The 27,492-nt window shown below is 37.2% G+C and overlaps 1 protein-coding gene across 2 annotated transcripts in view; it reads left to right on the top strand.

Moving 5' to 3' along the window:
• The window catches only part of Ccser1 (coiled-coil serine rich protein 1), a 1,241,689-nt gene extending 1,228,472 nt beyond the window's left edge, over window positions 1–13,217 (top strand). The window contains exon 11 of one of the 2 annotated variants that reach the window (XM_060373765.1): window positions 10,102–13,217. In XM_060373765.1, the coding sequence (XP_060229748.1) occupies window positions 10,102–10,584 (483 nt within the window). In that variant the 3' untranslated portion in view covers window positions 10,585–13,217. The remainder of the gene's footprint in view (window positions 1–10,101) is intronic. The other variant, XM_060373766.1, reaches the window with a different exon arrangement.
• The last annotated feature ends 14,275 nt before the right edge of the window (window positions 13,218–27,492 follow it).

Here is a 27,492-nt window from a genome sequence, read left to right on the forward strand (position 1 = left end):
TGAGTTTGAGGAATAGTGGGGAGGAAAAAGCAGGAGTAGTAATCTTGTGCAGGATGTTATGCTACTACAGTATTCACAAAACATCATCAATAAATAAGTAAACAACTAAAAACAAATAATGAAAAAACAAGGACAAGAATACAACGATCTGATTAAAAATGGCCTATGGATGTGAACTTGGAGGTCTCAAAAATTTTAAAAAGCATGGTTAGGAAATATCTTAGAGTATTTACCATCCTTGGCAACTATAGAAAGGCAAACTACGACTTGTAGATTTGTTTTCTTACCCAAGTAAAAATCGCTAAGATAAATAATAGATAACTATTATTTTGTTTCTAGTTATTTTTTCTTTTATTATTATTGTTGTTTTTATTATTGTTATTATTATTTATGTTTTACTCACTTTGTATCCTACTTGTAGCCCCTCCCTTGTCTCCTCCCAATCCCACCCTCCTTCCTTATTTCTTCCCCATCCCTCTCTCCTAGTCCACTGATAGAGGAGGTCCTCCTCCCCTACTGTCTGACCCTAGCCTATCAGGTCTCATCAGAACTGTCTAGATCCTCTTCCTCTGTGGTCTGGCTAAGTCGCCCCACGAGGGAGAAGTGATCGAGGAGCAGGCAACAGAGTTCATGTCAGAGACTGTCTCTTCTCACCTTACCATGGAACCCACATGGAGACTGAGCTGTCTATGGGTTATATCTGAGCAGGGCATCTATGTCCTGTCTATGCAATACCCCCTTTGGCTTTGTTTGTCTCCTTGTGGTGCTCCTGGACCCTCTGCGTCTTCTATATCCATCTTCTTCCATAAGAAGAACTTTGCACTCTGTTCAAAGTTTGGCTATGAGACTCAGCATCTGCTTTCATAGTGCCTTTGTAGATTCTTTCAGAAGCCCTCTGTAGTAGGCTCCTATCCTGTTCCTTCCCTTCTCCCACTTTTGATGTCTATCCATCCTTCAGTTGAGAGACATCTAGTTGGTTTTCTGATTTTTGGCTATTACAAATAATAGGCTATCAGCTTAATTTTGCCCCATTCATAATTATGAATGATTAAAGACAGGGATAAAATCGTATGTACTTTTGAAACAACTGCATTTGTGTGTTGGTATATAACTTGTTGTTTCATTCAAGATTAAAGAACTGCTTGGAATATTATGATGACTTAAAGTGTTTCAGTAACTTATACCCAGGTATTCTCCTTACTTTGGCATTTTTTAAAGTTACTTCAACTCTAACCTATTGACACACTTATGTTTAATTCAATTTTATTCAAGGTATTCATAAAAAATATCTTGGAAATTGGTGTGATGAAATTTTACAAGTTAGATATCTGTGTCCTGTAACAGTAAATTCTGCAAGCAGCACACTCATTTGGAGAACTCTAGAGACCAGTCTTTAAACTGAGCACACAAGTATCCCTTCAGGTGTATGCTATGGAATGGGCTATGCTCAGGATTCTGCCACTCAAAGTTGTCACAGTGCCAAGGGCATCCCATTAAGACAATTTTTAGCACCCACGAGAAATAGTGAAAGGAGACCTTTCTCAATGTGAGAGGACCTGATTTTCCCTTTTCAGACAGGGAAAAAATAACTGTGAAAGTGATGGTTACTCTGAAAATATGTAGTGAACCAAATATGAAACTAGCATTTAATGGCATTGGAAAGGTCTCCACTATGTGTTTTGCATAGAAATTTGCTCAGGTATGGAAAAAAATATTTTTAATTAAAGTAAAATCCTGCAGGAAAATTTAATTTATATTGAAAGTGTGTGATAGGAAATATTTAGAATCATTAGTTCATAAACATGCAGTATAGAAAATTAATATACTTATATATATGTCAATATTCTATTGAATGAGTAGTCATGTTTGTATATGCTTTTGTCCATAATATCTTCTTTTGAGACAGGATGTTACTATGTAGCCCAGGCTTTTCTCTAACTCACAATTGTCCTGCATTCTCCTAGAGTCCTAGAACTACAGGCATGTGCCACTCCACCCATATGTTCAAATTACTTTTCACATAGCAGTCATATTTAATCACACTACAGATATGGATAGAAATGGCTATGGTGTTTCAAATGTACACTATTTTGACTTTATATTTATACTTTGTATACTTTAATTAACTTAGATTTCCACAGATATTATATCATGCTATGTCATTCACTTATTGTACTGCCAAAAGTTGCGACTTCAATGCTTATTTTGAACTAATGAAGTTACTTACTCAGCCCATTTTAGTATTTTCATTAACGTTAAGTATTGTTGAAGATTGGTTTGAGTTCATATGTTGTTGCTAATAGTGGAGTTCTTAAGTCTTTATTTTGATAATTCAGAGTGTAATCTGAGCACTGTCATTCATCTTTACACACTAAAGTGCTTGCTCTGCTGTTGAAAATGTAACACAAGATGCTACCATGTTTTAAAAAGGATGACTGTGTTAAAGATAGCAGCTTTATAAGATTCCCTGCACTCTCTCCAAAGTTTGGCTATGAGTCTCAGCATCTGCTTTGATACATTGCTGGGTAGAGTCTTTCAGAAGCCCCCTGTGGTAGGCTCCTGTCCTGTTTCCTGTTTTTTCCCCTCTTCCATTGTCTATCTTCTTTACCTTTCTCAATGAGGTTTGAGCATTTTACCCAGGGTCCTCCTTCTTTATAAGCTTGTTTAGGTGTACAGATTTTAGTATGATTATCCTATGTTATATGTCTAATATCTACTTATAAGTGAATATATACCATGTATGTCTTTCTGCTTCTGCGATACCTCACCTGCAAATTTCATGATTTCCTTGTTTTCAATTGCTGCGTAGTATTTCGTTGTGTAAAAGTACCACAATTTCTGTATTCATTCCTCAACTGAGGAACATCTGGGTTGTTTCCAGCTTCTAGATATTATGAATAATATTGCTACAAACATGGTTGAGCAATGTTCTTGTATACTTGAGCATCTTTTGGATATGTGCCTGGGAGTGGTAAAGCTGAATCTTAAGGAGGCACTATTCCTAATTGACTGAGATAGTGCCAGATTGATTTCCAAATTGCTTGTATAAATTTCCATTCCTCCCTCCAATGGGGGAGGGTTCAGAAGCTTATGAGATAGAAAGACCCAGAGGGGACAGGAGCTCCAGAAGGAGAGCAACAAAACCAAAAAATATCTGGGCAAAGGAATCTTTTCTGAGACTGATACTCCAACCAAGGACCATTTATGGAGATAACCTAGGACCCCTGCACAGATGTAGCCCATGGCAGCTCAGTCTGCAAGTGGGTGCCTAAGGAATGGGAACAGAAACTGTCTCTGACAAGAACCCAGTGGCTGGCTCTTTGATCACCTCCCCCTGAGAGGGAAACGACTTTAACAGGCCACAGATGATAATAATGCAGCCAGTACTAATGAGTCCTGATAGACTAGGGTCAGATGGGGGAGAAGAAGAACCTCCCCTATCAGTGGAACGGGAGAGGGGCATAGGAGGGGAAGATGGAAGGAGGGTGGCAGTGGGAGGGCATGAGGGAGGGAGATAGGGCTGGGATACAAAGTGAATAAACTGAAATTAATTAATTAATTAATTAATTAATTTTTGAAAAGACAGTAGCTTTATTTGTAAAAGCCAGAATCTGGAAACAAACTAGATGTCCTTCAACGATACAGAAATTGTGGTACATTTGTACAATGGAATACTACTCAACAATTAAAAACAAGGAAATCATGAAATTTGCAGGCAAATGGTGGGAACTAGAAGAGATCATCCTGAGTGAGGTAATCCAAAAGCAGAAATATATGCATGGTATATACTCACTTATAAGTGGATATTAGCCGTATAATATTGGATAAACATAGTAAAATCTATAGTCCTAAAGAAGCTAATCAACAAGGAGGACCCTAGGGATGAGGCTTAATCCTCATTCAGAAGGGCAAACAGGATAGATATTGAACACGGGAAGAGATGAGGAACAGGATGGAAGCCTACCACAGAGGTCCTCTGAAAGGCTCTACCCAATAGGGTATCAAAGCAAATGCTAAGAATCGTAGCCAAACTTTGAGAAGAGTGCAGGGAATCTTATGCAGGAAGAGGTAGATTGAAAAACCTGGAGGGGACAGGATCTCTACAAGGAGAGCAACAGAATAAAAAGAAATCTGGGCCCAGTGGGGTCTGCAGACTGATGAATCAACCAAGAACCATGCATGGATAGGACCTAGACCCCCTGCCCAGAGGTAGCACATGTGTGGCTCAGTTTTCATGAGGGTACCCTAGTAAATGGAGCAGGAGCAGTCTCTGAGGTGAGCTTGGTTGTCTGCTTTTTGATCATCCCCCCCGCCCCCGGCAAAGTGTCCTAATAAGGCCACAGAGAAAGAGCATCTAGGCAGTCTTGATGAGACCTGATAGGCTAATGTCAGGTAGAAGGGGAGGAGGTCCTCCACTCTCAGTGGACTAGGGGAGGATCATAGTGGGGAAATCAGGAAGGAGGGACCAGGGACCAGGAGGAAATGAGAGATGGGGCTACAGCAGAGATACAAATGAATAAATTGTAAATAATAATAATAATATGAAAAAAAGATATTTTAATGGGAGTATTCTTTCAGCTCTCATTTTTAACAAAGGATTGAGCCTCCATCTGTCAAATTTATATATTGGGGAAAGGAGATAAATAACTATTCTTCCACATTTTCTTTATCCTTTTCGTGTTCAACAGTACTGACAAAATGATGTTTAAATAGTTTATGTTTAACATTCTGAAATATGCAGCAGATTTAATGTAACATTGCTTTGGTGGTTGTGAAAGCATTGCAATTTCTTCTGAGTACTTCTTGTACTAATATGACTTTTCTTGTGTATTGTGAGAAAGCTAAAACTATAAATACTAGAGATACAGAATGCCTCTGAAATATTGTTATGTCTCTTTAAAATATCTGCACTCATCTAATATTAGCAATGAAGATACGTATGTACATGTGCTAATGTGTGTGTGTGTGTGTGTGTGTGTGCATGCACTTGCATGAGCATGCATACAGGAGTTGGTAGTTTAAGAATGAAGAAACTATCAACCTGTATAGAACAAATTAATGGATCTCAATTAGAAGTAATTATGAATGGAAAATGTATTACATGATCAATAAAGTATTGTAGTTGAGGACCACATCCATAGATTATTTTCTGGAGATTTGTATAAGTATTGAATTTTCTGAAGATTCATTTTGTCTTTCATTAATTGAGCTGCAAAAAAAATATTCCATGTTATCACTTAAGAACATTTTCAAAAGTCTTTCTTGACTGATAAAATAAAAATTGTTTTATAAATAAAATCAGAAAAAGGAAGTTTAAAATTGATATTGATGAGGCAATATTTAGTATTAAGTGCCTTCAGAGTCATACTGTCTTCCAAAGTGCAATCCGAACATGTACATAAAACATTTCAGTAATAGGCTTCTGTCACCCTGCCACCCTTTTCCGTGCCTCCCAGCTCTTGATGCTGCACTGCCTCTTCCTTCACAGGTCCCATTTTAAGTTCACCTTTATTTTCCCCTGACTCTGGTTTTCACTGGGATTGTTCATAGGAGCAGTGGTTGACACGATTTTAAAGAAGCAGAAACATATGGACCACAGATGACAAACTTCTTACTGTCGACCACTATCTGAGTATAAATGCTAGGGAGCCATGAAAACTTCCCGTTTCCATGGAAGGATGCTGCAGGCCCTGCCTGATGTAGATAATCGCAGCTCATGTGCGTTCTACAGTGCAACACCAATTTCAGCTCTGGAGTCAGCATTCTAAAGTCACCTTTCATTGCATGTACTCTAAACCTGAATTCCAGAACACACACAGACAGACAGACAAACACACACACACACACATACACAGTGACACCCATGCATTAATGACATATAAAGACAATGTATTTTAGATGAAAAATCACTATTTTACTAGTTAGCTACATAATCCTATAATACATTAAACATATGCTTGTTGTTATTGGATAATTAGTGCAATAAATGCAGTGTCATGCCTTTTAGTTCTTCTTCCTTCTGCTGAAGACACATACAATTCTCACACTCACATAAGCACAATCACAATAGTACACACTTTATCTCTCTTTCTCACATACATTCATATGACAATCATAATCACACTGTAGTATTCTTTCTTTCTTTTTTCTCTCTCTCCATCCCTCTCTCTCTCTCACACACACACACACACACACACACATACATGTCAATCCTTCCTTAACTCAGTTTCTGAAGATAGTGGTGACTGATAGCTCTCAAGTATCTTTCCTTTAACTTATTTCTAGAGAATAAAAATGTATAAAATTTCTAGAGAATAAAAACCAAGATTAAAGCCTTTCTTGTGTCATCCAATAATGTCTTACAAGAGTGCAAGACTATCATCTGTTTGCCTGAGCATAAAGAATCATCTCAGCTTCATCTGTGCCTGGCTGATACATTAGCATGTTGTTTTTTTGTTTTTCTTTTTTTGGTTTTTTTTTTTTTTTTTTTGCATAGAATTTACCGTCTCCCTCTGTCTGCTTTTGCATTTTCCATCTCTCTATAACTGTTGGCTACAAAATATTCCCTAATAAACTTGTTATAAATATTTTTGATGGAATTTGTGTTTTGGGGAACTAACCTACAATAATAAATATGAAATTACTAATATTAGGGAGAAATTACTTTTATGTTGAGATAGGTCTTCAAAGTGTTTTAGGCTCTAAAAGATGGAATAAATACTTATCAAAATAATTTCATAGTCTGGTGCTTGCTTTATGTTCTTTTCCTCTCTTTTTCTTATTAATACTACCCTCATTAAGAGAACATGCAATATGACTATTTTCAAAGTACAAAATTAGACATTTTACTTTCACAATTTTTTGAATGTTGTAAATGGAGATGTTGGCTGAATATAAATCTTACTTTTATAGATGAGAAAATTAGAAAAACTAAACTCCCTGTGGCCACTCAGGTTTCTTATTCTAGATGAGCTTTATATTAAATTTTAAGCTGCCTGAAGACAAGACAGGAAACTAACCTTTTGTGAGCAGAACTATTATTCACTATATGTAGTACCCATTTCAGAAGTGTTCTATAAAACTTATATTCATAAATGTATTCAGCACTTTGACCATTATTTGCTCCTATGCTGTTCATATCCTCTGTAAGCGCTGAACTTGATGGTGTATAAAGCAGATCTTTTAAAAAGCCTGGAGTGCATGGAATCTTATGTAAGAAGAGGGAAATAGTAAGATCTGGAGAGGACAGGAACTCCACAAGGAGAGCAACGGAACCAGAAAATTTGAACACAGGGGTCTTCCCAGAGACTCATACTCCAACCAAGTACCATACATGGAGATAACCTAGAACCCCTGCACAGATGTAGCACATGACAGTTCAGTGTCCAAGTGGGTTCCATAGTAATGTGAAGAGGGACTGCCTCTGACATAATCTGATTGGCCTGTTTTTTGATCACCTCCCTCTGAGGGGGGAGCAGCCTTACCAGGCCACAGAAGATGACAATGCAGCCATTTCTGAGGTGATCTGATAGACTAAGATCAGAAGGAAGGAGAGGGGGACCTCCCCTATCAGTGGACTTGGGGAGGTGCATGCGTGATGAAGGGGGAGGGAGGGTGAGATTGGTAGGGGAGAAGGGAGGGGCTTATGGGGGGATACAAAGTGAATAAAGTGCAATTAATAAATGTTAAAAAAAACTGAAAAAAAAGTCTGAAGTGTCAAAAGCAACCTATTCCAGACAAATTGAAACAAATGGTTTAACTATGTATTTTTGTACAAAAATGTAAAGTGAGAAAGGGAGATCTCATTTTGTATGTTGCTGTGACAGATGCGCTGTAGCTGTAAGTCCCTGAGAAAGTTCTAGGGATGAGCACTTAGGTGCCTGTGGAAATCAGTTGTTTGTCCTTCTATGTATAGTTATTAAATTTGTGTATTGGATGAAATAAAGTATCATAGAAGGTCTAAAATGATTAGATAAAGAAAATAATGACTATTTTACTATGCTGCCTTATTAAACCAATGTCAGTGAGGTCTCCTTCCGTACTTTCATCAGCAGCGCATGTAAAAACAGAAGTGAAAAAACAAATATATGAGATAATATATATGTCACTCTGCTTAATTTGAACTGTCAACATTGTATACACATATCAAGACCTTTTGTTGTACCCCATACATGTATGTAACTATGATTTGTCATTGAAATAATGCCAGTAGGAGGAGAAATATTACTGCTGGCTTTTATCATTCTTGATTTCCTGATGTCTCCTTCCACTAGAAACAGATTAGTTTTTTCCCCACAGTATTCAGAAGCAGGATTCATGTGCGTAGCATGTGGCCGCCAGGAATGAAACACAAGGCTGATGGGCACTCCTAAGGTGACAGTCAACACCTTAGTAAGCATCTTAGATTATGTCACAGAGAGGACTGAAGCCACAGTTTATTTTTATAAGGAGAACCCAGAGTACTGGAGAAGCACCATAGGGAAAAGGAAAAGAAACCAGGAAGCTCCTGAATAATAAAGATAAATTTTACTGCTTTTTGTCCTCCCAGACCAGTGGGTTCTTTTTGTTATTTTTATTAACCCCAGTATAGATATTCAACATCTTATTCCACTGTTACTTCATAGCGTGGAAGAGACTGAAGGTGTCTCTAAATAAGACCATGACAAAAATAAAAATGTCAGGTCATTGACAACACTGAAGCAAATACAGAACAAAACAAGACAAAACAAAATAAAATAGGTCTGAGTAGTTCATTTCTTCAACCTGAAATGGACGAGCCAAAGAAGAGAAAGTATAACACAGCAGAATTCTTTTCAATGATGATGAAGCCTCAACTAAAATGACAACATAGTGAGAGAATGTATTCAAAAGTTAGCATATTTCTTGACATGTAATATACACTCCATAACACTACACAACATATCCCAAACACATAAATCTGTAAATGTCTAACACCTATGTCTCCAAGCAGTTGTGTAGAGGACAAGGGTTTCTAGGAAATATTTAACTACAGACTGGGATTTGCCAGTACAACAGGAAGCACCAGGTGTTCAGGGTCATAAAGAAAAGAGGCCACAGACAGTCCTTAGGGGTTAAGCCAGACAACTGCTATTATGGAGAGAGGAAGAATAGGCTTTGTAGATGACAGTTACATTTTGATTTCGCATGTCTTAATGTAAAAGTAGTGACAGTCCTTACACAACAAAATGATGACAGCTGTATGAGCGATTTGGGATCTGGGCAGATATATGGTTTGCAGATTTGATTTTCAATGAGTACTTAACCCTACTGTACATCATTTACATCTCAAGTCACCGGAAATTTCCCTGACGCCATGTGCAGATGTGCCATCACACCACAATCTCCGTAGTTCTGCTTCGTTCTTCCTCATCTGTCTTTCATGAATTCTGCTATTCTTTGCAGAGATGACACATCCTCTTTGTTTCATTCCAGCAAATAATAGTGCAGTTAGTTTCTGTTTCTACCTCCATAAGCGTTCTAAATCATGAAACTGTGGGCTTAAGAGGAATGTGATTGACAGCTTGTACTTCAAGGAAGACTAAATGAGAGAATTCCATGCAGACCTTTACGCTTCTTAAGGGAAGGAAGATGATTTGCATTTCTGAAGGATAAATTGCATCTAAAAAATCTCAACAAACCATGTGCTGAAATTTTGTCTGTTCTACGGTTATCCTCTGATCGTAGAGATAACTTTCTTACTTTCAAATTGTTAAATTCTAGGTTACTATTGAGGTGTAAGAAAAAACAAACCTGAGAATTATGTTGTCTATGTGGGAACATTATTAAGTGGTTGAATCCAGGGGTTAAGTATTGGTCTTTTGTTCTCCATTAGGCCTCCCTCAAAAATTAATTAAGAAAGAAAGAAAAGAAAAGAAAAATAGAAAAGCTTTATTTTCACGTAAAACTGTAGAATACTGTCTGGGGTTATTATAGTACTTGGAGGGTGAATTTCATGGAGAACTGTACTGGGTTTCTCACACTTAATGAGAAATTTCAGGTTCGTGCACAAGAGTTTGCAGGTCACAACTATCTACACAGGAATTTGAAAGATTTTTTTTTTCCTTTTCTGTTTCTTCCCAGACTATGTACCGAAGTCGAACTATGAGCCAAAGTCTCAGCACAAGGGACAGAAAAGCAATCCATACTCCCACCGAGGACCGTTTTAGATACTCTGCAGCTGACCAGACAAGTCCTCACAAGAACAGCTGCCAGCTCCCAGGGATGTGTCTGAGCAATCTCTTGAAGGACAAGGAATTAGGAGGAGTTGTGAAACATGCAAGGGGAAATCACGAAGCCGTCACCTCCGAAGTGACCCAGAACTCGAGGATAACTATGGGACAGAGTTTTCTGAAGCCAGCCACTAAAACAGAAGGACTCTCCATGTTCTCAGAGAAACCAAAGGACCCAGCAGCTCTGTCCCGACAGCACTCCACCTTCACAGGCAGGTTTGGACAGCCGCCTCGAGGACCTATCTCCTTACACACATACAGCAGGAAGAATGTTTTTCTCCAACACAATTTACACACCACGGAGTTCCAGACGCTGGGCCAACAGGATGGGTAGTTAGATCTTTTCTCTGTGAACAACAGGGATGGCTATTGCTCCCTGTGCCGTCTAAGAGTGGTCATGTCCATCTTCCTGCTTTTATTTTTATCTGTAAGCAAAGACTTACGGGCTTTCATTTTATTTCCAAGAATGACAGGTTGAGTATGTTGACTTACTAGGATGTTCATGTTAAAATTGAGAAGACTTTGCTCTCTTGATGGAAATATACATGTATAATGAGTGGGACCATCTTGCTGGCTTTTGTGGTCTCTAAGCTATTTAGTTATATTTTTTTCTGTATCTCTTGCTAATATGCGTTTAGTTTTCAAGAAGGCAATGTCGAATAGCTCTCTGTTTATGATGTTACTATAAAGTAGGTTAGAAGAATGGGGATAGGAAGGACTGTACAGTTTTAGATTATGTAGCTGCTAGAAAGAGCAAAACAGACTTAAAGCTTATACTAGGTGGCATATTTCTTCGTGGAATGAGGCTTGTGTGCATGTACTAGAGATACCTTTGTCTCTCTGTTACATACATTCAAGCTTATGGAGCTATTAGGGGGAACAACCGTTTCTTTAGTTTTTAAAATGTTTAGTTACACTACTTCACAAAGGACGGAGTGTCACAGCTCTGCTCTTCAAAAGGTTTTGCTTTTTATTTTTTGTTTCTTTGTTTGTTTTCCTACTGATATAAAAAGTATCAAAGTATCATGGAATGAAGTGACAGAGTCAGCTTAACTTTGCCAAACGGCACACTTCGTGGGCACTGTCGTGGATAAGTAAGAACATTTCTTTTTTTTTTAAATTTCAAGGATTTAGTATTCTAAAAAAATATATATATATTCTTTTACTACACTTGTTTTGTATTCTCAAAATATTCATTTATTTTTATATGCTTCTAGGTTTACTTTACAGCCATTAACCTCTGATGTTTTAATTAAGAAACAGAAAGATTGGTTTTGTTCTATTTTGTTTGCAACCTACATATAAAATTCAGGCTATGCACTTACTTGATTTTTCAACCAAATATAAAATATGTGAATTTTAGCAAATTCACCTACAAAATAAATATCTAATCAAAATACTTTAATCTCATTTGGTAGCAAACATTAATCTTTGATATGTAAGGCCTGATATTTTGCATACTTAAGTTCATAGGTGTTAGATGAAAAGAGCTAAATAGAAGCCTCACGCTCATTTAGAAGAGTGTCCAATGGCAGTTTCCTTAGAGAGAGGTCAGGGCTAGTAATTATGTGCACTCAGTATAGTGGGTGTGCTGACACTATCAGACCCACTGCATGTGCTGTCTCATACATTCTCTAAGAGCTGGAACCCATCAGCATGCACCGATGAGATGGACGAAGGGAAATGACATGGCAGCTGTAGCATGCCATCTGACCAAGCTGCCACGATTAAAGCTACATGTAACATGCGTCACCTAATACAAAAATAGGTTTGAAGCCTACACTTTTGGGGAGAACCCTGCGATGCCCCTCCCAGCTTTAACTGGTGAAGTTTGGCTATGCTGTACTTGTTTTGTTTTCTGGTGAAGATATGCACACCACACAGCCTCTCTTTGGTGTCTGTCTCATATGTGTGTTTACAATTCTGCTAAAGAGAAAAAAAGGCACTGCATCTTGCTGCCTAACATTCCCAACATCCTCTAGAAGCTGCAGAAGTCATGTGGGTGTGCATTATCGGCCAGACAATATTTGTGAAACCATAGAAAATATAATTAATTGTAGAACTCAGCTTGATTTGTACTGAAACTTGGTTTCTATTGTTAGAATATTTTAAAACTGTAAATACCCAAGCATGATAAACAAAACAGGTCTCTTTTTCTCCAGGAAATGGAAGAATATGCAAGAACTCAAGTAATGGTTTTGATTTGCATTTTGAGGTTTATAGTTATGTTTTCTTGGAAGATAGCTTTTGAATTATACTTTGTAAGAAATAATCTATTTAAAAAAATTCTGTCATTTAACAGACATTTTAAGAGATGTTTTAAACTCTAGTATTTTCTTGACAAACCTTTTTTAAACTGAAACATTCAAAAAGAAACCCTGGGATAACCTGCTCGATTTTGAAAGGAAGGGTATTTTTGGAATGATCACCTTGAAACTGTTTTGTATCAGTATTTTCATCATTGTTCTAGCTTCGTTTGTAATACCCAGTGTGACTCAGGCCTGGAGAAGGTGTAAGCCAACGATGTTAATGCAGGTCAGTAACAATGGCGTGGGGTTCTTTTAGAAGTTCCTCTGTGTGGCTATCCTAAGTTGTAACAACCTCGCGTGGGCATTCTTTCAGTGAATTGATTTCTTTGTACTAAAATCTCTAGTTTTCTAAGACTCTTCCACATGTCAAACAGTTTTCTACATTTATCCAAGGCAGTACATATCCAAAGACATGATGCCAGGGAAAAATTGCTTGTTTTTCTGATGAAGCAATGGTCTCCTCCTTTTTCTTCTTTGCATGTACTCGTGTAGCTAAGTCAGAATAACCATGTAACATTTCTGCTGCAGACTCTTCTTAACACAGGTGTAGAAGAATCATTCCATGAAGGAGAACTGTGTCTACCTGAAATAAATGATTCCCACTTTTGTAACCAACAGAATATGAAGCTTTCTTTCTGTAAAGCCTCTTATTTGTTTTTCCAGGTTTTTTTTTTTTTTTTTTTTTTTGTGTGTGTGTGTGTGTCTGATCAGTGTCACCACAAAATCGTCAGTCATCTCTCAAACTATCTCTGCTTTTCTGGAGCACCCTCATATTTGTCTAAATGATGCAATGAGGCTGTTTCTGCCAAGGTATAACAATCAATCCAACTATCCCTAGTAATGTACTTGGGGTGCAGAGAGAGAAACATACATTATGAAAGGTTTTATTGTTATTTATTGACTTATGTATATATGAAAATAAGATGATAGTTAAAATGAAATAATTTCAGGAAATGGCATGCACAAAGTTACTAAACATAATATGCTTACAGACATTGTCATGATTAATTGGGTAACTCTCCTGTGCTTTCACGCTGTTATATTCCTAGACCTAACCCCAAGTACCTGTGATTCTGTCCATGGTGTCCAAGTTAAATGAAAATTTTATATGTATTTTTTTCTTTTCCTTGTATATTCAATAGACAAATTATTACTCCCTGATTCCAAAAGGAGTTAGGACCCATTTTCTCCATAATTACACACTTAAAGATCACATTCATAAAATAATCGGTCACTTTCATTGGCTTTCCCAGCAATTTAGTTAGTGAGACAGCAAAGGCAGTTCAATAACAAGTGAGTCCTATTTTCTACGTAACGCGTCACTACATTATCAACTTACAGATATGTTTTCTACAGTAATACCTACCTACGAGTACCAGGTCGCACCACTTTGTGTTGGAGTTTTGTTTAACAATATGTAATTTCTAAGACCGTCTTTATCTACCCACTGTGGGCACCTCTATTCAAAAAAGGTAAATTGTTCTTTGTTATTTTCTTAATTTTTAAAATTAATTTCAGTTTATTCATTTTGTATCCCAGCTGTAGCCTCCGCTCTCCTCCCTCCTCCCTTCCCAATCCCTCCATCCCTCTGTCATTGCCTTCTATACCCCTCTCTTTGTTATTTTACCTAATAACTTACTTATGTTTTTCATATATTCATGCGCCTTTGGTTGACTCTTTGGTCTTTCTTGTCTCCTTGCCACCCCTAACAAGTTAAATTTTCCCATGCTAAGAAAAAATATACGTAATAAATTTATAATAACGTATTTTATATAATATATATGTATATAGTATGATATGACATAGTATAATATGATATATTTTTAAATTTTCTCATGCTTAGTAATATATAACATATATTATAATATTAAGCTTGAGTAAATTAAAGGTGTTAATTTAATATATATTATTTTTGTTTAAGTATACTAAATACTATTATCTACTCTATATTTTACAACTTAAAATCATAATTTTATAAAATCATAATTTCTCCATGTTTTGCTCTCTTTCCTCTATCTCTCACAAACACACATGCACACATAAACACAAACAATCACACACACACACACAACACAGTTTTAGTCTTTCAAAATGTTTGTAAAATCCTTAAAAACTCATAAATTGCATTGCTTATATTCAGACATGGACCCTGAAAATACCCTCAGGTTTTCATGAAAGAATGCACAACAGAGCCAATAAGTAAACTTCTTCAACCTCCAAGAGTTTCTATGATCACACAATTTCAGAGTAAGTGGTGTCTCTCTATGTTGTGGGTTTTTTAAATATCAATTTTTAGGTAATGAGATTTCAAAAAGCTGAAATGATGCAATCAGATATATCTTAACATTACATGTCTGGACATTTGCTCATCTATCTGTTCAGCCATGGAAATTTTTGTTTGACTGTGAACACTGTCCTTTGTAAAAGGTGTAGTTAATCATTTTCTATTTTAGTGAAAATTTATACAATCTATTCCAACTATTCTTTCTCCCCAATGTTTTTTGAAATCCCCCACCTGTTCAATTCCAGGACTTCTTTCTTGCTCTACTTAAAAAAAAAACAGGCACAAAAATTAAAAGTCAAAAACAAAAACAAAACAAACAAACAAAAAACAATAACAAGACTCAACGACTACCAATGATAAGAATGATGATGGAAAAATCACAAAACACACACACACAAACAAAAATTTTCGCAAAGAAAACCCATAAAACAGAAAATAACTAATATACAAGCAAATAACCAGTAAGATTTTTTAAAATTCCCCCCAAAAGCAGTATGAGACAAAAATTCTACAAAATTCTAAAAAAAAAAAAAACAGTTGAGTTGGTTTTATATGGATCATCTTCTGATGGGCATAGGCCTGATTCCATTGGAGAAAACTGATTTTTCCTTTACAAGCAATTGTCAAGTGGAAACAGTGTTGTGTTTAGGAATAGGAGTTCGTGTCTAAATGTCCTTCTCTGCCTTGGGACCTATACTGACTTGAACCATTTTTCTTTTTTTTTTATTGTTTATTATTATTAGTTACATTTTATTAACTCTCTATCCTAGCTGTATCCTGCTCCCTTATTCCCTCCTAATCCCACCCTCCCTCCCTCAGTTTCTCCCTGTCCCTTTCCAAATCCACGGATTGGGGAGGACCTCCTCCCCTTTCATCTGATCCTGTTTTATCAGGTATCTTCAGGGTTGGCTGCAAAGTCCTCCTCTGTGGCCTAGCAGGACTGCTCCTCCCTTGGGGTGTGGGTAGGCCAAAGAGCCTGCCATTGAGTTCCTGTCAGAGATAGTCCCTCAATAACCAATTGAACCATTTTTCTGATGTTACACTGAAAAGCTGTTTCAATTATAAAGTAACAATGTTAAATATTTACAAGTTAATATTACATATAATATGTTACCTATTTTCTCAAATACTCTCATGGTTATTTATAACTTCTTCTTTTATGATTTTTATTATTCTAAAATAGTGAATGCACTCTTACCTGTTATAAAATTGGTAAAATATACACATCACAGAATTAAATATCAATGATGAATTCCATAACTCTAGGGAAATTTAAAAATCTAATCACTTATTTCATAATGAAAAATGGAAGAGAAATGATACAGAAATTCAGTTTGAGTAGTTAGTGTAGCTGTGCATCGTGTCAGGATGTCACAATAGTTAAAATACAGCAGATCGTTCCTGTATTTCAAGCATTAAATAGACTATGCAAAATGAAAAAAAACAAAAATGAAAACACGTTATTATGTATAAAAATATGTGTATAAGTTCATTCTTGAATTCTGCTGGTACATTGTGAAATATTATTCTATCCCAGAAATTTGAGTTGGTGTCATGTTTTCACTGAACGATTTTATTGCGTTTACACTAGCTATTTACTTTGGTGATTCCTCAAAGTTTGCTCAGACCAAAGAGAATGTATGTCCTAAGCACATGTCCTCTAGATCTAAACAATTGTCACTTAACAACACATGACCAAACTGTATGACCCTTTCACCACCACCCCAAAATATCTTATTTTAGGTTATCACAGTGCTAGTTTTTCTTATTTATTTATTTATTACAATTTATTTGCTTTGTATCCCAGCTGTGGCCAATTTTTAAGATATTGATAATTGGTACTATTTTTCACACCACAAGAAACTTTAAATAAAAAAACTTTAACAATAATATATTAAAGGATATTCTTCTATTGAAAATCATATTGAACAGTAACATCCGTAATCATCTATATGCTGTTACCAATTGACTACATTCTAATATATGCTTGACTTCTAATATGATCTCAGAGACCTTACAAGGATGTTACAGAACACAGTAGGTCAAGAAACAGTATGTTAGATCAACAAAGACACACTAATATTTGACTACCCAGTTGAGTTACAACAACCTATATTTTAAACACAGAAAGGGTGCAAATGCCAATGATTTTGAAAAAGAACTCCATAAACCAATTCCCACCAGCTTATTCATAGAACTAGTAATCTCCATTAGATGTCAGAACAATCAGGTAAGTACACAAAACTCTCATTGGCATTATTGTGAAGACTATTTACATTCATGCCACAGTTGTTTGCATCTTTCATAAGAGGCTGTAAAGTGCTACTTACAAAGGAACTGAGGATCAAATGTATACACTTTTGAACATTTTCTATTACAAATGGTTGTTACTTTCCCTGCATATTCATGCTGATCAGACAGCTAGGAATAGTGCTACCTCAAGATCCAGCTATACTACTCCCAGGCATATATCCAAAATATGCTCAAGTAAACAAGGACATTTGCCCAAGCATGTTTTTAGCAGCTTTATTTGCAATACCCAGAATCTGGAAACAACCCAGATGTCCATCAACGGAGGAATGGATACAGAAATTGTGGTACATTCACACAATGGAATACTACTCAGCAATTGAAAACAAGGAAATCATGAAATTTGCAGGTAAATGGTAGGAACTAGAAAAGATCATCCTGAGTGAGGTATCTCAAAAGCAGAAAGACACACATGGTATATACTCATTTATAAGTGGATATTAGACATATAATACAGGATAAACATACTAAAACCTGTACACCTAAAGAAGCTAAGCAAGAAGGAAGATCCTGGACTAAGTGATCAATTCTCATTCAGAATGGCAAATGTGACAGACACCAGAAGAGGGAGAAAACAGGAAATAGGACAGAAGCCTACCACATAGGGCCTCTGAAAGACTCTACCCAGCAGGGTATCAAAGCACATGCTGAGACTCATAGCCAAATTTTTGGCAGAGTGCAAGGAATCTTATAAAACAAGGGGGAGATACAAAGACCTGGAGGAGACAGGAGCTCCACAAGGAGAACAATAGAACCAAAAACTCTGGCAATCTGTACTTAAAAGCAAGAAAATAAACTGAACAGTTTGAAACTAGTTAAAAAATCTGCTTAATTCAAATACCATTTCTAAAATTTTCTTATGTGTTCCCTTTAGAGAGCTTCTGTGTTAGTTAGAACATCTCTGGGTAGGATCACAATAGGTCTGTCTTGTATAAATTTTTTTGGAGATGAAACAAAATAATATTTACAAAATGCTGAAATAGAGTATATGTTTAAGTACATTTAGGTGTTTCATCATTTAGTATGCCACTCATTCACTCCTCAAGCTAGGTATGTATTTCTTACAATAAATTACTATGTCCAGAACACCCAACCCATGAGCACTGATGATGCTGCCATAAAGGGGGCATTTCTTTTCTTAAAACACCTTCCCCTGAGGGGGTGGGGGCAGCCTTATCAGGCTGCAGAGGGAGACATTGCAGCCAGTCCTGATGAGACCAGATAGGCTAGGCTCAGGTGGAAGGAGAGGAGGACCTCCGCTATCAGTGGAGGGGTGGTGAGGAGTATGGGAGGAGAAGAGGGAGAAAGGGTGGGCATGGGGGGGTCTACAGCTGGGATACAAAGTGAATAAATTGTAATAAAGAAAAAAGAAAAAAGAGAAAAATAAAATAAAATCCTTAGCAAACTATCATGAGAAATTTTATAATCTCCAGAATAAAGGTTTTTTTGTGAAATTTTAAGGTTATATGATACAAAAATAATTTAGACAATGTGTAAATTTTTATAGACTTTGAAACTTCTGTATTTTTAAGAAAAAATTATCTAGTCTTTCATATCAAGAGTTTTGCCTACTCTACCAAGCTTGACTGATGCTCATCTTTTAAGCAATGTCATGATCAAACATGTTTATTCTACCAAATGTTTAAAAGCGACTTTCAAAGCTTCTGCATAGCTATGTTTTTAATAGCTGTGTTTCATTCCACAAATTAAAAAAAATAAATTTTGGTGAGCTGCCTTATTACCTATTACAATTAAAATGGGAATATTTGCTGAAAAAGTCAAAACCTTTTGACCTTTGAGTCTACAGTAGTACATTAACGAACTACTGCCCACACCAGCGAGTGAGTACAGACAAAGCTTAGCTGACCAACAACAATGGCAAAAATGTGCCCTGCATTTCAGAATTGAAAACCATGTTTTGTGTAGTTTAGATTAAAATAAAAATGGCAATGTTTTTCCTCTGACATATAGTAGGCTGTCTTTTAAAAACTTAATTAAGTAATTTACTCACATTACATCCTGATGGTAGCACCTTCCCTCCTCCTGGTCTCACTCTCCCTCTCTTTCCCCCCATCCCTCCTCCCCTATTCCTAAGAAAAGGGGAACCCAACTCATCAAGTTGCATCAGGACTGGGTATTTTCTCTTCCCCTGTCGCCTAACAAGGATGCTCTGCCTGGAGAGACTGATCAAAAAACCAGGCCACAGCGTCCATGTGAGAGACAGTGCACACTCGGTGCTAGTGGACCCACATAACACCTGAGCTGCCCGTCAGCTGCATCTGTGTAGGAGGCCTAGGTCAAGTCCCAGCATGGCTCTTTGTTGGTGCTTCGGTCTCCACAAGCCGCTCTGGGCCCTCGTTAGTTGACTCCATTGTTTTTCTCTGGAGCCCCTGTCACCTCCAGTTCCTTTTAAAATTTCCCCACTTTTCTACAAGACTCTCACACTTCACCTCACAATGTTTGTGAGTCTCAGCATCTGTTTCCTCTGCTGGGTGCAGCATCTCCTGTCTTCAAGCAAAGCAGAGTATCAGTATTAATAGTGTCAGGGGTGGCTCTCTCACATGAGGTGGATCTTAGTTTGGGCCAATCACTGGTTGGACATTCCCTCAGTTTCTGCTCTGTCTTTATCCGTGAACGTCTTATAGGCAGGATAAATTTTGAGTGGAAGTTTTTTGTGGGTGAGTTGGTGTTCCCATCCCTCCCCTAAGAGTCTTATCTAGTTAGAGGGTGGCCTCTTCAGTCTCCATGAACCTTGACTCTAGGAGTCTCATCTAGATTACCCCATATGCTCCCAGAAGCCGGCCCTGGCCTAGGTCTCCAGCTTGTCAGTGATGCCCCTTCCCAGGGCTTCTTTTCTCTCCGTGGGTATACTGTCCTCCCAACACAACTGTCCCCAGGTCTAACCTCGTTTCTCTCTGTGCTTTCTCTATTATCCTGTCCCCTTGCTTTAACTCCTACAGCTGCCTATTCTATTTCCCCTTCTTGGTGAGATTCAAGCACCATCCATAAAGTCTGAGTCTGTGAATTGTAGTATTCTCTCCAGTACTATATGGCTAAAATTCACTTATAAGTAATTAAAAACCATGTGTGTTTCCTTAGTCTGGGTTACCTCATTCAGCATGATCTTTTCTAGTTCCATCCATTTGCTGTAAATTTCATGATTTCCTTGTTTTTATTAACATTGTGTAAATGTACCACAAATTCTTTATCCATTCTTTGGTTAAGAAATCTCTCGTTTGTTTCAGATTCTGTCTATTATAAATAAACCTCCTATGAACATAATCGATACAATGTCCTTATTGTATGATGTAGCATCTTTTAGCTATCTGCCAAGGAATGGTAAAGCTGGGTCTTGGGGTAGAACTATTCCTAATTTTCTGAGAAAAGGACAGATTAATTTCCAAAGTGTTTGCACAACTTTGCACTACCATTAGCAATAGATGAGTGTTCTCCTTTTTCCACATCCTTTCTAGCATGTGCTGTCACTTGAGGTTTTGGTCTTAGCCATTCTGAAAGGTGTAAGACATAATTTCACAGTCGTTTTATTTTTTTCCATTTTATTATCATTATTAGTTTTAGAGTTAGTATTATTTTTTACAATTTATTCACTTTGTATCCTGGTTGTAGCCCAGCCCTCATCTCCTCCTATTTCCACCCTCCCTCTCTCTTTCCCCCCTATGCCCCTCACCTAGTTCACTGATAGGGGAGGACCTCCTCCACTACTATCTGACCCTAGCCTATCAGGTCTTATCAGGACTGTTGGGATCTTCTTTCTCTGTGGCCTTACTAGGTAGGCCACCTTGCCAGAGGAAGGTGATCAAAGAGAAAGCAACCAAGTTCATGCCAGAGTCTGCTCCCCTAACTAGGGAACTCCCATAGAAACTGCCCATGGGCTACATCTGAGCAGGGGGTCTAGTTCCTCTCTATGTATTGTCCTTGATTGATTCATCAATCTCTGCAGAGCTTTCTGGGCTAGATTTTTAGCTCTGTTCATCTCTTTGTGGAGCTCTTGTGCCTTCTAGGTCTTCCTGTTTCCCCCTTCTTTCATAAGATTCCCTGCACTCTGCCCAAAGTTTGGCTGTGAGTCTCAGCATATTGTTCAATACCCTGTTGGGTAGAGTGTTGCAGATTCTGTAGTAGGCCCCTGTCATGTTCCCAGTCTTCTCCCACTTCTGATGTCTATCCTGTTTATCCTTCTGATTAAGGATTTGATTTTCTCCTGTGACTAAGGACTTTGAGCATTTCCTTGAGTGCTGCTTGTCCATGGCCATTCAGAATTGCTCTCTGTTCAGCCCGGTACCCCATTTTTAATTGGATTATTTGGTTTGTTGATGTTTAATTTCTTGAGTTATTTATATATTCTAGATATTATCCCTTTCTTAGATGGCAGGTCTGTGTACATGTTTTCCCAGTCTCTAGACTGCCATTTTGTTCTAATGACAGTGTTCTTTGCCTTGCAGAAGTTTCTCATTTTCAAGAGGTCCCATTTATTAATTGTAGATTCTAGAGCCTGAGCTGTTCATGTTCTATTCAGGAAGCTGACTTCTGTGCTAATGAATTCAATGCAATTCCTTACTTTCTTTTCTATCAGATTCAGTGTATCTGGTTTTATTTTGGGTCTTTGATCCCCTAGGACATGAGTTTTGCACAGGGTGATAAAAATGGATCTATTTGGATTTGAATACATGTAAACATCTAGTTAGATCAACTCCATTTGTTAAAGGTGATTTCTTTTTTCCATTGTATGCTTTTGGATCCTTCATCAAAACTCAAGTGTCTGTAGTTGTGTGGGTTTATTTCTGGACCTTCAATTAGAAGCCATTGTTCACCAAGTCTATTTCTGTGCCAGTACCATCCATTTTAAAAATACTATTCTTTTGTAGCATAGCCTCAAGTCAGGGATGAGGAGGTTTTGTTTTTTTTTATATGAAGTTTAGAATTTTTCTTTAAAAATCTGTAAAGAATTGTGTTGGTATTTTGATGGGCATTGCATGGAATCTGTAGATTGTCATTTCTACTGCTTTAATTCAATTGCTCAATGAGCAGGGGATATATTTCCACCTTCTGATATCTCCTTCAATTTCCCTCTTCAGAGAGTTAAGTGTTCTGTCATACATGTCTTTGACTTGCTTGATTAGAGTTATATAAAGATACTTTATGTCTTTTGTGGTTATTGTCAAAAGTCCAGGTTCCTAATTTATTTCTCAGGCCTACTGATTTTTTTTGAATTAATTTTGTATCCGCAACTTTGATGAAGATATTTATCAGCTGTAAGAGTTCTCTCATAGAATTTTTGGGGTCACTTGTGTATACTAACATACCCTCTGCAAATAGAGATACTTTGACTTCTTCCTCTTCCATTTGTATCCACTTGATCTCCTTTAGTTGTCTTATTGCTCTAGCTAGGATTTCAAGTACCATGTCAAAGAGATAAACTGAGAATGTGCAGCCTTGTCTTGTCCCTGATTGCAGTGGGATTGATTTAAGTTTCTTCCCATTTAATTTGATGTTGGCTATAGGCGTGCTGTATGTAGCCTTTATTCTGTTTATGTGTATGCTTTGTATCTCTGATCTTTCTAAGACTTATAACGTGAAGGGGTGTTGATTTTGTCAAATGATTTTCAACATCTAAGGGGGTGATCATGTGTTTTTTTTTCTTTCAGTTTGTTTATATGGTAGAATATGTTGATGGATTTTCATATATTGAACCAGTTCTGTATGCCTGAGACGAATCCTGGTGGTGGATGTTGTTTTTGATGTGTTCGTGGATTTGGTTTGCAAGTAATTTGTTGAGTATTTTTGCAATAAAGTTTATAAGACAAATGGTCTGAAATTTTCTTTATTTGTTGGGTCTTTGTGTGGTTTATGTATCAGGATGAGTAGGGCCTCATAAAATGATTTTGTTTTTTGGTTTCTTTTAAATTAATATTTTTTATTTTTAAATAATTTTACACATTCACTTGTATCCCAGCTGTAGCCTACTCCCTCTTTCCCTCCCAATCCTCCCCTCCCTCATTCATCTCCTCCCTGCCCCTTTCTAAGTCCACTGAGAAGGGGTGTCCTCCTCTTCTTCCTTCTGGCTCTAGCTTATCAGGTATCTTCAGGATGGTTGCAATGTCATTATCTGTGGCCTAGCAAGGCTGCTTCTCCCTCAGGGGGGAGGGGAAGCTCATGAGTTCATGTCAGAAACAGTTCCTGTCCCCCTTAATAGGGAACCCACTTAGATACTGAGCTACCATGGCCATGTCTGAGCAGAGGTTGTAGGTTATATCCATGCATGGTCCTTGGTTAGATAAACAGTCTCATAGAAGACCCCTGTGCTCAGATATATTTGAACCTTGTGAGGATCCCTGTCCCCTCTAGGATATACTCATTCCTCCTTCCTTCATATGATTCCCTACACTCTGCCGAAGGGTTGGTTATGGGTCTCAGCATGTGCTTTGATACATTAATAGGTAGAGTCTTCTATGGTAGGCTACTGTCCTGTTACTTGTTTTCCCTTATTTCCAATGTCCATCCCCTTTGTCTTTCTAGATGAGGATTCATCAACTTACCCCTGGGACTCTTTCTTCTTTATCTTCTTTAATTGTACATATTTTAGTATGTTTATCCTATCTTATAGGGCTATATAAGTGAGTATATACCATGTGTATCTTTCTGATTTTGGGATACCTCACTTAGGATGATTTTTTTCTAGATCCTACCATTTGACTACAAATTCCATGATTTCCTTGTTTTTAATTGCTGAGTAGTATTCCATTGTGTAAAAGTACCACAATTTCTGTATCCATTCCTCTGTTGATGGACATCTGCATTGTTCCCAGGTTCTGGCTATTACAAATAAAGCCACCACAAACATGGTTGAGCAAATGTCCTTGTTGTGTACTTGAGCAACTTTGGATATATGCCTAGGAGTGGTATAGTTGGATCTTGAGGAAGCACTATTCCTAATTGTCTGAGAAAGTGCCAGATTGATTTCCAAAGTGGTTGTATAAGTTGCCTTTCCCACAAACAATGGAGGAGGTTTCCCCTTTCTCCACAACCTCTCCAGCATGCGTTATCTCTTGAGTATTTTATCTCAGCCATTCTAGTGGGTGTAAGGTGAAATCTCAGGGTAGTTTTGATTTGCATCTCTGATGGCTAGGGATGTTGAATATGTCCTGATGTGTTTCTCTGCCATTCTATATTCTTTTACAGAGAAATCTCTGTTTAGTTTCATACCCAATTTTTTAATTAAGTTACTTTTAACTTCTTTAGTTCTTTATATATTCCAGATATCAGCCCTCTGTCAGATGTTGGGATGGTGAAGATCCTCTCCCAATCTGTAGGCTGTCATTTTGTTCTAACAACAGTGTCTTTTGTTTTACAGAAGTTTTTCAGTTTCATGAGCTCCCATTTATTGATTGTTGCTCTTAGGGCTTGTGCTGATGGTGTTCTGTTCAGGAAGTTGTCTCCTGTGCCAATGAGTTCTAGGGTTTTCCCCACTTTTTCTTCTAACCGATTTAGAGTATCTGGTTTTATATTGAGGTCTTTGATCCACTTGGACTTTAGTTTTGTGCAGGGTGATAAATATGTATCTAGTTTCATTTTTTTGCATGTGGACATCCAGTTGGACCAGCACCATTTGTTGAAGATGCTGTCTTTTTTCCATTGAATGGTTTTGGCTTCTTTGTCAAAAATCAAGTATTCATGGGTGTGTGGGTTTATTTCTGAGTCTTCTATTCAGTTCCATTGATCCACCTTTCGGTTTCTATGCCAGTACCATACAGTTTTTATTATGATTGCTCTGTAGTACAACTTGAAATCAGGGATGGAGATACCTACAGAGGATCTGTTGTTGTACAGGATTGTTTTGGAAATTCTGTTTGTTTTTTTTTTGTTTTTTTGTTTTGTTTTGTTTTGTTTTTCTCTCCATATGAAGTTGAGAATTTTTCTTTCCAGGTCTGTAAAGAATTGTGTTGGTATTTTGATAGGAATTGCATTGAATCTGTAGATTGCTTTTGGTAGAATGGCCATTTTCACTATGTTAATCCTACTGATCCATGAGCACGGGAGATCTTTACATCTTCTGATGTCTTCTTTGATTTCTTTCTTCAGAGACTTGAATTTTTTTTGAAATAGGTCTTTCACCTGCTTCGTTAGAGTCACCCTAAGGTACTTTATGTTATTAGTGGCTATTATGAAGGTTGTTGCTTCCCTGATTTCTTTCTCAGCCCTTTTGTCTTGGGTATACAGGAGGACTTCTGATTTTTTTTGAGTTAATTTTGTATCCAGCCACTTTGCTGAAAGTGTTTATCAGCTGAAGGAGTTCTTTGGTTGAGTTTTTGGAGTCACTCAGGTATACTATCATATCATCTACAAATAGTGATGATTTGACTTCTTCCTTTCCCATTTGTATCCTCTTGATCTCCTTCAACTGTCTTATTGCTCTAGCTAAGACTTCTAGAATTATGTTAAAGAGATATGGAGACAATGGGCAGCCTTGCCTTGTCCCTGATTTTGGTGGGATTGATTTAAGTTTCTCTCCATTGAGTTTGATGTTAGCTACAGGCTTGAGATATTGCTTTTATTATGTATAGGTATGTGCCTTGTATCCCTGATCACTCCATGTCTTTAAACATGAATGGGTGTTGGAATTTGTCAAATGCTTTTTCAGAATCTAGGGAGATAACCATGTGTTTTTTCTCCTTCAGTTTGTTTATGTCGTGGATTACATTGATGGATTTCCATACATTGAACCACCCTTGTATCCCTGGGATGAAGCCTACTTGCTCATGGTGGATGATATCTTTGATGTGTTCTTGGATTCAGTTTGCACATATTTCATTAAGTATCTTTGCATCAATGTTTATAAGAGAGATAGGTCTGAAGTTCGCTTTTTTGTTGGATCTTTGTGAGGTTTAGGTATTAACGTGACTGTGGCTTCATAGAATGAGTTTGGTAATGTTCCTTCTGTTTCTATTTTGTGGAGTAATTTGGAGAGAATTGAAGTTAGCACTTCTTTGAAGGTCTGGTAGAATTCTACACTGAAACCATCTGACCCTGGGCTTTTTTTGGAAGGGAGGCTGTTGATGGCTGCTTCAATTTCCTTGGGGGATATAGGGCTTTTCAATCTTCCTTCTTGGTCTTAACTTAATTTTAGTAGATGGAATCTATCAATAAAATTGTCCATTTCTTTTAGATTTTCATATTTTATGGCATATAGGTTTTTGTAGTACAACCTAATGATTGTTTGGATTTCCTCACTGTCTGTAGTTATGTCCCCCTTTTCATTTCTGATTTTGCTTATTTGAATAGTTTCTCTCTGCTTTTTAGTTAGTTTGGCTAAGGATTTGTCTATCTTATTAATTTTCTCAAAGAACTAGCTCTTGGTTTCATTGATTCTTTGAATTGTTTTATTTGTTTCTAATTGGTTGATTTCAGCCCTGAGTTTGATTATTTGCAGCCTTCTGCTCCTCTTGGGTGTTCCTGCTTCTTTTTTTTCTAGGGCTTTCAGTTGTGCCATTAAGTTGTTTGTATGAGATGTTACAAATTTCATCTTAAAGGCACTTAGTGCTATGAGTTTTCCTCTAAGTACTGCTTTCATTGTGTCCCATAAATTAGGGGATGTTGTGCCTTCATTTTCATTGGATTCTAGGAAGTCTTTAATTCTTTCTTTATTTCATCTTTAACCCAGCTGTCTTTGAGAATTAAGCTGTTAAGTTTCCATGTGCATGTAGGGTTTTTGATATTTCCATTGTTGTTGAGGTCCAGCTTTAGTCCACGTTGTTGTCAGATAGTATACATGGGATTATTTCAATCTTCTTGCATCTGTTAAGCCTTGCTATGTGCCCAACTGTACGGTCTATTTTGGAGAACATTTCATGAGGTGCTGAAAAGAATTTATACTTTCTTGAGTTTGGGTGAAAAGTCCTGTAGACATCTATTAGGTCTGTTTGAATTAGGACGTTTGTAAGTGCCTTTATTTCTCTGTTTGGCTTCTGTCTAGATGATCTGTCCCATGGTGACAGTGGGGTGTTGAAGTCTCCCACTATTAAGGTGTTGGGGTTGATGTGTGATTTAAGCATTAATAATGTTTCACTTATGAATGTAGGTGCTCTTGTATTTGGAGCATAGGTGTTCAGAATTGTGATGTCTTCTTGGTGAATTTTTTCTTTGATGAGAATGTAGTGCCCCTCTACATCTTTTTTGATTAGTTTTGGTTGAAAATATATTTTATTAGATATTAGGATAGCCACTCCTGCTTGTTTTTTTGGGTCCATTTGCTTGAAAAACTGTTTTCCAGCCTTTTACTCTGAGGTAGCGTTTATCTTTGTTGCAGAGGTGTGTTTCTTGGATG

This window comes from Meriones unguiculatus, chromosome 21 (genome assembly GCF_030254825.1).
Source record: "Meriones unguiculatus strain TT.TT164.6M chromosome 21, Bangor_MerUng_6.1, whole genome shotgun sequence".
NCBI lineage: Eukaryota > Metazoa > Chordata > Mammalia > Rodentia > Muridae > Meriones > Meriones unguiculatus.